The sequence below is a fragment of the Rosa chinensis genome, chromosome 1 (assembly GCF_002994745.2).
Source record: "Rosa chinensis cultivar Old Blush chromosome 1, RchiOBHm-V2, whole genome shotgun sequence".
NCBI classification, from domain to species: domain Eukaryota; kingdom Viridiplantae; phylum Streptophyta; class Magnoliopsida; order Rosales; family Rosaceae; genus Rosa; species Rosa chinensis.
In genome coordinates, this window is record NC_037088.1 from 24,208,510 (window position 1) to 24,220,834 (window position 12,325).

General features: G+C 38.0%; 1 protein-coding gene across 6 annotated transcripts; it reads right to left on the reverse strand.

Moving 5' to 3' along the window:
* Positions 1-399: 399 nt before the first annotated feature.
* Positions 400-5,653, reverse strand: LOC112198144 (mediator of RNA polymerase II transcription subunit 10b). 6 transcript variants are annotated; one of them, XM_024339209.2, is made up of 8 exons: positions 5,328-5,653; positions 4,454-4,573; positions 4,049-4,133; positions 1,528-1,763; positions 1,343-1,423; positions 1,148-1,250; positions 951-1,040; positions 400-605 (listed from the first exon to the last, which is right to left on the reverse strand). In XM_024339209.2, exons 4-8 carry the CDS (start codon positions 1,752-1,754, stop codon positions 534-536), a joined length of 573 nt encoding a protein of 190 aa, XP_024194977.1. In that variant the 5' UTR covers positions 1,755-1,763; positions 4,049-4,133; positions 4,454-4,573; positions 5,328-5,653; the 3' UTR covers positions 400-533. The 6 variants fall into 6 exon arrangements, with proteins under 6 accessions (XP_024194977.1, XP_040372370.1, XP_024195001.1 ...); XM_040516436.1 differs by having other exon boundaries at positions 1,528-1,796; XM_024339233.2 differs by having other exon boundaries at positions 1,528-1,779; positions 5,328-5,652.
* Positions 5,654-12,325: the final 6,672 nt, after the last annotated feature.

Consider the following 12,325-nt stretch of genomic DNA (forward strand, 5'->3'; position numbering starts at 1 on the left):
ACTCGAACAATGTCGACCTGTACCAAGTGTACACCGACACCTCAGGGAACGGACTAGGTTGTGTGCTTATGCAAAATGGCCAAGTCGTGGCCTATGGCTCGAGACAGTTAGAGCCTCACGAGAAGAACTACTCGACTCACGATTTGGAACTGGCTGCTATCGTCTTCGCATTGAAGATCTGGATTCTATCTCTATGGCACGCAATTTGAAGTCTACTTGGATCACAAGAGTCTGAAGTACATCTACACACAGCGTGATCTGAACCTACGCCATAATAAACATTTTCATCACCACCCAAATTCCATAGCTTAAGATGCAAACAAGCTATATAAACCTAAAAACTAGACAAAAGCCAATAATACAATTTCGAGGGCACAGTAAGTAAATTGACAATTTCCAGAATACAGAAGCTGCGCATACACATTAAACACCGAAACTATGAATACGTGATCAAAGTCATTAGGTTTCAATATACTTCAGACTATAAATATGGTAAGCCATTCTAAGAACCTGATACAAAATAAATCAGACACTTAAAACTCGGGTTTGACCTTCACATCTCCATTTGGCAATGTGCTTTGTGCTTGTGCAAGCCGTTTCATTTCCTGTATCAAATGAGAAGAGTTTACAGCCTATAAAGAAACAAGTAAAACACCCATTTAACACATCGAGGAAGGGTAATAATAGTCTTATCAAAATGGAAAAAGCCGATTTCTGCTGGGCGCAGAGTCATAGATAGGTGACAGATTCATTTACAAAAAGTATACACATTCAGAAAAGGGTTGTTTAATAGGGACAATGAACAAAAGAGAAGGGGAGAATGCATGACGAGGTGCAAAGAAGACTTTCTTCACATAATTTTGACCAAAAAAAGCCTATTAAACATGCAGACAATCAATTTGATAAAATCCATTTATACCATATTGGCAGATCAATGAAATGCAACTTACAGCAGCTGAAGCAGCACGTATTTCTCTATATGATCCAACTTCATCAGGAAATGCCTGTTCAAGTTCGTCGAGAAGATGTTTGCGCAAACTCTGAAGATGCATGAGAGCAAGATGAATCATGAAACTTCAAACATTGAAATGGAAAAAATGATGCATAAAAAAATGGATTGAAAATATCAAAGTAAGGTCAAGCTTACCTTGAAGGTATCAGTTTTGCCTTTAGTGATCTGATTTTTGGCGATACAGCTGTTTATGACATCCCTTGTAAATTCATCAGGATTCTTTCCATCATCAATCAAACTGGGCAAAATCAACAAATCAATTGTAGTCAGAACTGGCCACAAACGAGAAATATTGAGTTATTAAAAAGAAAATTACAGAAGAAAACTCACTTAAAAACCTCCATAGGAACCTGGATATTGCATTTGTCAGACAACTTAGCCATATTGTCAAGCTCCATAACAAGAGCATTTCTGAGAGGTCAAACCCAATGTGAGAAAGTCTCCTATAGACAATCAAATACTGCGAAAGATATATTCAACTACTCAATTGAGCAGCTCAGGTTGAGGAGAATTACAGGCGCTGGAGGAGGGGGAGCTGAGAGCCGGCATTGAACGAAGAGACAGTGAGGTAGAGCTGGTGAATGAGCCCTAAAGTCTTCTGAATAGAGTTAATGACCTGGTTCAGGTCTTGCTTTGGATCATCCACCCCTGTTGTTCCTGCTGTATCATTGGTTTGAGGGACCAATATCCCATTGCCACCACTCCCACCAATCCCAGCATTTGCATTCATCGATGCATCCATCTCAGACCAATGTTAAGCAATTCAACTGTTAAACATTAAATCCTGTTTAATGATTGAACTTCAGAACTTCCTAAAAAAATAAACAGAATACTAAACACCCAGCTGAAGCAAAGACTTTAGTATATGCTAAACTTTTGGGGACCTTAATATATAAATCTGTATGTTCACTAGTCCTTATTTTACTAAATGAAACCACAACAAGGGTCTTATAATCCCTTCATGCTCAATCCCATGTGCTTTTTCAACTATATACACATACAGTTTCAGTTCATTGGGGTAACTAGATACCCAACTTGCTTTGAACCGAGTGGAAACACTTGTCTTAGTTTCACAAAATCGTGTATGTCGTAAAATTCCAATTACATAGCACCTAAAAGAACGAAGGTAGTTGATGATGCCTATAAATAACTAGCAATGGTACCTGCGCTTTGCCGCAGGATTTGTTGTTGGTAATAATTTACAATAATGAAAGATATAATTGAAAATGACTTTATTATTGATCAAACTGATAAAATATCATATATTACACTAATTGGAATAGTATTTTTGACAAAATTGTCAAACAGCTAACACTTTAACATATATTTTCAAAACAAATTGACAAAGCATTCATTTAATCACAATTAATTAAAGATCAAAACTGCAGATTTGATAGAAGCATTCACATACAGAAATAAAAGATTCATATATCTGCTATTGAATTACATATTCAAACTCCTTTTAGACTTCCTTTTCCTTTGTTTCTGGTGGAGGTAACAAAATATTGAAGACTCTAGCAGCCTTTTCTATTCCAATTAAAGGACCAATCTAATAAACAAAGAAGAGCTCCCAAGTATTGTGCCAGTTATTAACATAACCTAGCCAAAAGCATTAGCACGGTTCATAGAAGATAAACTGTCAATTCAAGCTCAATTTCAATTACACATGCTCTAGTAGCCACACAACACCCAAATTCATAAATAAAAATTGGACCTCAATTTTCAAACTAAAATCTCTTATAAAAACACAACTTCTTGGTAGAAAATTCAATCATGTTTAATGGATTAGAGGAAACAAAGACAAAATGGAGACCAAGTCCCATTTGGCAGACAGAGACCGGGGAATTCCAATTTGTATGCTGTGATGCGAAAGAATACCAAACTGAACACAAATTCAAAGCTGGAAAAGTATGAGCTAGCAAAAACCACCAAAAGCATTATTTCTTAATAGCGGATCATCAAACAAACTATTCACTTGATAAACTAACACGGCAAAGATACAATACAGTTTTTTTTTTTTCCCAATCTCCAAATGCCTTCAAATGAAGGTTCACAGATTAAGAACCAAGTTCCTTGATCAATTAAGACAAATAAATTTCCCATATTTCAATGTTCAACTTAAGCGGAGTTGGAATCATGCATTTGCAACGTTTTAGAAATGCTCAGAATGTTTAACCAAACATATTTGCAAAAAAAGATTCTCTATCATTTTATATAAAGCTCTAGGATTTTTGACATGAATCAAACATTGATCTTACTATAAATGAGAAAGAGTGAATAAATAAAAATCAAGTTTAAAAATATACCCTGAGATTGGAAATTTTGAAGTGCGCACTCTGCATTTAAAAAACTATTTATACTTGTTAGACCATGATAATTAACTGATTTGTGATAAATGTAAAACAATCTATGCAGAATGGTCCAAAGAGTCTTAATGAAAAAAAGAAAAGAAAAAAGATGGACAGGTTCTATAGTTTCTGAAAATCAAAGCAAGAAAACCATAGTAATAGTTTCTGAACAAAGAAGCTTTTTTGTTTTTTGGGTGAGAATTGAAGAGGCCAAACAAAACAGCAATGAAAGTAAACAACCTTAATCTCACTATCCATACTTAAACCCTAAAGCTAATTAGACTCAGCCTGCTTCTTTTCTACTGTTTCCTGCCGCTAATTTTCCACTTAACCCTAGTCGACACTTAATCTCAACATCAGAAATATCACACTCCTGTACAGAACTGAAACCCTAATATACACCACGTTCAAAATTAAACCAAAAAGAAAAGGGTCCATTCTTTTATTACTAATTCTTCTCAGAGGATCAAAAAATTCAACTTGATTGACTAACCATACAGAACCCACTTTTGGGTTTTCTCTGTCCAAAACTCAAAGACTTGAACGAATTTCATATAGTTTCTTAGCTTTTCCAAACAAATCAAACACACCATCGACGAAGAACGATTCAGTATAAATAAAACTGAAGCTATATTTACAGACACACACACACACACACACATATGATTTAGAGGGAAGGGAAGTAGACCTGGGAGGTGGATCTTTCAACAATGGCGATGATGGTCTGAGAAGCAAGCAAGAGTTTTGAGATTCAAAACTCAAATCCGAATTGGCTGCACAAAATTGGGAGACCATGGAATTTACAAACCCAAACACAAAAACATCAAATAAATTTCTTTTCCATTCCTCTACTACATGTTATTGGAATTAAATCAAAACCCATAATCAAGATTTCATTTTTTCCTATTCCTTCACTTAGCTACTAACCAAACAGAGCTCCACACACAATCAAAACCCCGAAACAGATTGAAGATAAAGCCGTAGCAAATGAAAACAATCCGAAAAATCAAAACTATTTGAACCCGATAATAATGATGGCAATAGTGATTTGAGTCAAAATAAGCAATTGATGGTAGGGTTTTTCAAAGGCTACCTTGTCTGCTCAACTCTCTCTGAAACGGGTTTTGATTGGAAATAGCAGAAGAAAAGATGGGCTGGGATGATGTGATATGATAGATCCACGCTGGCAGTTGTTTATTATATTGGCACCCACCTTTATAATCAAAGGAACCAAAACAAAAGGCTTAAAGAAGTTGATGAAAATCAGAAGCAATTTCATTATATAATAAGCGAATAAAAAATTCCAAGAAGAGCACAATATGAATTCTTCAACCATATTGCTTAGTACAGAGAAATTAAACTCATCGATCATCTCTAGGATATTTACAGTAGCAAACTCCTAAATCATCATCATCACTATCTTTTGCAGATGGACAACTGGGTTATAGTTTCTGGTCAATGAATTAGAAGCTGGTTGTGTCCGAAACAGGGCTGAGGTGACAAAGGAGGCCCACTGAAAATTCTACAGAAGAACCAACCTTTCGAATCAAATAGTGGACACCCAAAACCTAATCGAACCAATCAACCCCCACCCTCTGTCAACTCAGCTCATAAATCAAAGAAACCCATCAAATTAAACAGACCCAGATCAAAAGTTCAGAGTGATCATATTTTTCAGAAAAGCCAAGAAAGTAAAGCTCTAAAGGATCCAAATTTACCTGGAAGTTTGCCTTGGCTGAAAATAAAAAACATTGGAAATTTATGTGAACTGAGAAAGCAAAAAAATTAGGAAACTGGGATTGAAACCTTCCAGTTCAAACTCCAGAGCTCCAAATTCTCAAAGAAAAAACGGCAAGAGATTCTTGCTTTCGTTTTCAGAATTCGATTCAAACCCAATACATCTCCGAAAAGTACAACATTCCCAGTACCAAAATCAAACAAAATGAAGAAAGTCAAAATTAGGTTACCTGGTGTGAATTGGTTTGCTCGTTGTTGCGGTCGCGGTGGTGAATGAAGTTGCTCTGCTACGATCAAATTCAACGGAATCAGGATGGTGAATGCTTATTTTCCCTACGATCAGAAGTTGCTCTGCGGTCGCGGTGGTGAATGCTTATTTTCCCTTCTACCACGTGTCCAACTTTTTTATTTATCTTATTCGGTAACCACTCAGTGCGGTAAGGTTGGTCGAGTGGCCATCATCTAGCATTCGAGTTTCAATTCTCACAATCTTTGACCAGTAGATTGGAAGGGTTTTCGAGTACGTGCACATGCAGCAGAGGATTAATCTGGCTTTGAGGATGTCCCATTGTAGACCTCAGTCTAAAAAATAACTAGATTTGTTACTAACTCGCTAAGTAATCGATATGGCTTCGCTATCTCTCTCCTGATCAAAAAAAAAAAAACAACAACTATGTGAGTTGAACTACCGATGTTTCACTTATGAATACGAAAAAAAAAATTATACCACTAGACTACCTTGTTTGGGATTTGCTTTGCTTTAAAAAAAAATCAGATTTTGTCTAAAATTTTAGATTTTGTTGTGTTTGGTAAATAAATAAATAAAAAGCAGCTTTAATTGAAAATTTAAAAAATTACATACAAGTGTCAGTTTGAAACTTTAATTAGCCTTAAAGCCACCTAATTTTTTTTGTACAAATAAGGCCACTTCCATCCACAGATTATTTCATCCATGACAATATTACCCTTCTACCTAAGAAGCCCAATTCTATCAACCTGTAACGTCCCGTATCTCAATTACCCGTTTACTAGTCATTTGGACGGTAAACGACCTTTATTTTCACTTTTACTATCGTTTCAGTACGTTTAGTGGCCCTAAAAGTCAACTTTTTGTTCGGGTCAAAATTTGAGAAAATTTCCTTCATGAAAGTTGTAGAGGACGTTAAACCGAGCGCGTGCATATGTGGTGCGTAAAAATCGGAGTTCGTATGCGAAAGTTATGAGCAAAATAAGGAAGTTACTGTTCATGGTAAATTTATATATATAGAAATTTTACTGTGGTAGGTTTCCAAAACCGGAAACCCACCCTTTCTCTCTCTTTCCCCCGATCTCTCCCTCTTTCCCTTTCGGCATCTATCTTCCTCCTCTCAATTCCCGGCCGTCCGGCCACCTGGGGACGGGTCACCGATCATCACCGGCGCGCCTACTCCCCCTCTTCACGCTAGTACCCATGAGTCACGCCAATTTGGCCGGAGAAACGAGAATCGACGGCGAGAAGCAAACTGTAGCAGATTGGGGTTTTCCGGCAATTCTTTCGTTTCCGGCCGTCTCCGGCCACCAAACCGGCGTCGAAGGCTCGGTTTTCGACGGAGATCATTTCCCCTAAGGCCTTGCATTCCAATTTGCCGTGTAGAGACAGAATCGACAACCTAGGGTTCTTGAATTTCTGGGTTTTCTTCACCGGTTGATTTCGACTGTTTCAAGGTAATTAGATTGTGTTGTAGTTGAGAAAAAGATTGGGCGTGTTGAGTAGTTGTTGTGGCCGAAATTTGGTGGCCATCGGAGGTGGTGGCCGTCGGCGCGTGGGCCCCACGCGCCGTCACTGTAGGTTGCGCGTGGAGGCGCGTAGGGGTGCTTTTTAATTTCAATTTTCAGCTTATTAAATTCTATAATTGTTGTAGAGGTTAAGTATGTGATTTTGGTTAATTTTGGGAGAAGTTTGACATGGATTATGAATTTCCGAAGTTTGGGAGTTTCGGTTGTTGAATTGTGGGAATCCGACCTTCGGATTTCGCTTGTTCCGATATGGAATACATTAATCGACGGATGGATATTAATGGTGAAGTTTGATTGGGTGTGGAAGAGGATTGGAGAAGTTGAGGTTATGGGTTTTGAGATTAATTATTGATTATCGTAAATATTTATCAAATTGTTGTTTACGGATTATAATTGTGTACAGGACGTGATACCGACCTATCGCTCGACGAGGATCCTTACGCTTGGATACCACGTTAGCTGTATATCGTGAGTGGACTTTTGTTTTTAAGTAAATGATGCATGCATTTATTTCTTAAAGTATGCTCTATTTATTCATCGATTTACCTTTCGAGTATGAGATTATAAATTGATTTTGTATTATCTGATATAAATACTTTCATTATTGATTCGTTTCTGAAATTGCTTTTGACTTATAATCTTAGTGGTGAATTATCTTATTTCCGAGGTGATTTCCGGAATTATTCTCTAATTATATTTCATTTCGATTTGAGATTTTTAAAGGATTTTCGAAATGGGATTTCGATGGAGTTAAATTTCTTATTTATTTATCGACTTTCGATTTTGGCATTGGGAATGCCTTGTTGATGATTTTTGGAAAATGATTTTGTTCCGGTTTACGAGTAATATTATTTCTCCTATTTATTTTGAACTTGAGATTATCCTGGCGTGTGGGACACGTCGTTGGACATTCTTTTACGAGAGTTGGGGAAGTTTTATGGATTTACTTGGTTTTCGGGTTTTCTTTTGCCATACTTTGGGTGACTTATCATTGCTAGCATTGATTTCCGCCTTTGTGGCGCGGTGATGGGATCACCGTAGCCCTTCCGCCTTTGTGGCGCAGGTTACTGTCTCTGTGACAGTAATTCTGTAGCCCGGTATCCTATCGCTACACTTAGTGGCGTAAGGGTATATTACGGGAGTTATGGGAGTATTTTAGCCTGGGAGGCTATCACCCGAGCCTGGGAGGCTCACTCGTATGGCTATCGCCTTCCCCTACTCACTTTACTACTTAAGCTAGCGGGGCTAGCTCGATTTTCGTTTAACCAGCAGGGCTGGTCTTATTTTTCCTTGAATATCAGAGTTCCAACTTTTTCTTATAAATCGTATGTGACTAGCGGGGCTAGTCGGTTTTCATGGGTGGAACTCCTCTTGTGTTATTTTCGTTAATCACTGCATGCGTCGGAAATTTTAAAGAAATAAATGTGGGAAAGTATAAAATTCCTTTTGGTTAAAATTGTTTATTTTTGTCCACTCACGCTAACGTTGTTTTTTATATACTTTTCCCTGGGCCCTTCGGTTTCAAATGCCCAGTTCGCAGTGTAGCTGTTCGGCTTTAGGAGTTGAGGCTTAGCACCACCGCTGTCATCTATCCCTCGTAGGTTACTTGCTAACCTACTATGTGTATCGTTGTTCTTATGGTTCTAGATTGCTCTGATAACCTTGAGTATTTTTGTATTATTATTGTAACCTTTGACTTGGTTGTAATTTGAGTTAATTGGATAATTTGATACTCTAAATTGTGAAGTTGTGCGGTTTTGGGAGCAGGGTGGCTCCAGGAGTTTGGGAGGGTTGTTTAGAAGTGAAATTGAAATTCTACAGGTTTTGGGTTGCCCATTTTTAAGGGAGGTTATGCCGAAATTTTTGGTAAACCTTCCTTAAAGGTGGGTCCCGCAGGGCCACTTCGGATTCCAGGGTGGAATCCGGGGTGGACCCTGTCACAACCTAACATCGATCACATTTTGACCAAAAAAACATCGATCACAGATCTCTCTCTCCCCCCCGCCCTCCCTCTTTTCCCTTTCGGTCTCCATCTTCTTCCCCTTGAATCACCGTCGTCCGGCCACCAACCGGTGTGTAACCGGCCATCACAAGAGCGCCTCTTCCTCCTCTACACCCTAGTGACCGTGGGTTACGGCAATTTGGCCGGAAAACGCCGAATCGAAACAAAAACTATCATTGTTGCAGTTGGAGGTTTTCTGGCGATTCCTACATTTCCGGCCATCTCCGACCACCAAACCTGGTCTAGTAGGAGCGTCTCGAGCCATTGATCAATTGCCCTCAAGTTATTAACTCCAATTCACAGCGTGGAGGATGAATCGAAGAAATTTTCGAAGCTAGGGTTTGAAATTTCTGGGTTTCTCTTCACCGGCCGGTTTCAACTGTTTCAAGGGCGCTATACCGAGTTACTGCTCAAAGAAGGAAACCCGTATGTGTGGTCACCTATATAGTACTGTGAGTGGACTTTTGTTTTAAACAATGATGCATGCGTTGTTTCTTAAATTAATGCTTTATTTAAGTATCATATTATTCTTTGAGCATATTATTTAGTTTCAGATATTATTTGGTTTTGAATATTTATTGAAATTTTGATTGGATTTTCCATCATGATTTTCGAACGTGAGTTTTCTATGCTCGGATTTGAACTTATGATTGATATTGATATTCGACGAATTATTTTCCGATGTGATTTTCGAAATTAAATATGTTTCTATTTGTCGATTTGAGATTTTTGAAAGATTTTCAAAATGAGATTCGTTGGAGATATATTTTCTTATTTGTTTATCGACCTTCGGTTTTGGCATTGGGAATGCCTTGGTGATGATTTTGGATTTATGATTTGACCTTCGGAGATTAATTTTGATTTATCTCGATTATGATTTTGAGAATATCTTGGCGTGCGGGGCCACATCATTGGAATATACTTATTTTCTTGTGAGATATTGGGGAAGCTTTATGGATTTATGGATTTACTGATTTTCGATTGTTTTTCCTCACCATACTCGGGTCGTTCGGTTAGTGTCTCCTCCTCACTTACTTTGTGTTTATGAGTAGCAGTTGAGGATTCTCCTCCTCACGTGAGTGGTAGTCGAGATTATTAGTTCTCCTCTTCACACAATCTATGTGTGAGTGGCAGTCGAGGGTAGAGCCTAAGGGGCTCCTTTACCCGTATGGTGATATTTCTTCCCCATATCCTTTTATTATTTGACTAGCGGGGCTAATCCGATTTTTCTTAACCAGCAGGGCTGGTATGTTTTTCTGAGATTTTGAGTTTAAAGAAATATGTTTTATAAACGTTGCATGCATTGAGTTTTATAAATTTAAATAAGTGGGAGAGTATTAAAATTTGCTTCATTTAAATCATCTTAATTATTTATTTTTGTCCACTCACACTGACGTGTTTTTCAATACTTTTCCCCTGGGCCCTTCTGTTTCAAATGCCCAGTTTGTAGGCTAGATTAGTTGGGGTCGGGCGTACATGGAGCTGAGGCATAGTTGTCAATGCTTCCACATTGTAGGATTTATTGATCCTTTACCCTCTTTACTTTTTATTCTGTTATACTTTTCATTTTAGAATTGCTCTGATAACCGTGGAATTACGTTATTAAGTTGGGAATTATGTAATGTGAATTGGAAGATGTTGTGATTTGGGGAGCAGGATGGCTCTAGGAGAATAAAGATGGATTGCTTAGAAGTGTAAATGTCTTTCTACAGGTCATGGGTAATCCATTTTTAGGGGAAGCTCCGCCAAATTTTTGGTAGAATTTCTTCTAAGGTGGGCCCCGCAGGGCTGCTGGGCCACTTCGGATTTATGGGTGAAATCCGGGGCGGGTCCTGTCACTCTCCCCTCGATAACATCTCTCTCTCTCTCTCTCTCTCTCTCTCTCTCCCCCTCGATAACAGATCTTCACGTCTTTGTCTCTGCTTCCAATTCCGGCGAACACCGGAAAGGTGCTATCGGATCTTGCACCATCGTCGTCACCTTCGATTTCCATAAAATGATATCATTAACCACATTAAGAACAAAGTTAAGAGAAAATAAGGCACTCACCACTGAATCGAACGTATGGGTGAGTTCCCTCATGAAATTTGACAAGAAAAGATGGAGACAAGACGAATTTGGCCAAGCCCAGTCATATATCAAGGAATGCCACTTCCGATTTAAACATGCAAGGTAAAATAAGAGGACCTCATTGAGTAGGATACTCAATAAAGTATATTGAGTTCTAAAATTTGGTAGGAAGAGAAGGAAATATAAACTTAACAATGATATTACCTCATAATAGAATTATTTCCAAAGGAATTTGAGGAATCCTAATAAGGAAAGAGGATAAAGAAAAGCTGAAACTCGAAATCTGCTTATTCCTGAGCAAGCTCTACTCAGATCGATATACAGACTTCATTACAGATCTGATTGCACTGATTTTTGGATATGTTATAGAAGAGATGATTATGAACAACTTTGATGAAGAACATTTTTCGATCAGAGGCTTCGATTTAGGTGCATTAAGGCATGAAAATTGATTGACGTAAACAGGGCTAAGAGAAGCTTCAGGAGGAGAAGAACAGGGAGATTTTGTTTTCTGGCAGAAAAAGCTGGTTAGGCTTGTTTCTTAAAGAACTACTTTTGAGAATTGAGCTTAATAAGGTTAGTATCGATGGAGTTATCTAGAAAGAGGTTAATGATATGGGATGATAATAATAAACTTAAGAAAATAATTTGTTAGGAATATAAATTGTAGAAAAGAGATAATTATTTAAAAGTAATATAGAAGTTGAACAAATTTTGCAAATAATAATTTAGCAAGAATTGTCATAAGAGATATGTTGAAGATTAGGAAACAACTAAAAACTTATCCGTCGAAACTCAAAAGAGACACTTGAAATTTTCAGGTCTCACAGCCACAAATTCTATAGGCTGAGCCTTTGCCATGCTTCAGGTGACGTGACCAGATGAGTTGCTACTCGATTTTGAGGTCGTTGTCTTGCATTTGTTTTTTGGGATGGCTTGAGTGTTCTTGGAAGCCATTGCTCGAACGGATTGGTTGAAGTAGTTTAACGGAGAAGGAGATGAGAGGCAAAGAGGTCCCACTGGGCGTGCCAATTTGTAAACACAGGAATATGAAAACAAACAAAATGCAGACACATGTACAAAAATAATAATTTTATAAATAATTTAAGTGCGGGTTACAATCTTTGGTAATCCTCTGATTCTATCTCCGACGATGTATTTCACTCAAGGGCTTGACACTTGATCTTGAGTCGTACAATGGTCACGAGAGTTGACACATGACGAACGTTTTGGCTTGAGGTTGGTGAGAAACCGGCTATTTCGCAGCTTGATGGTTCTTCACGAGCTTGGGAGGCTTCTAAAATTTTGAGAGTGTTTTCTTCTCTCTTTTTTTGCTGAAGCCCTTCTCTTGATTTGAGAGGGGGTATTTATAGTGTCGGC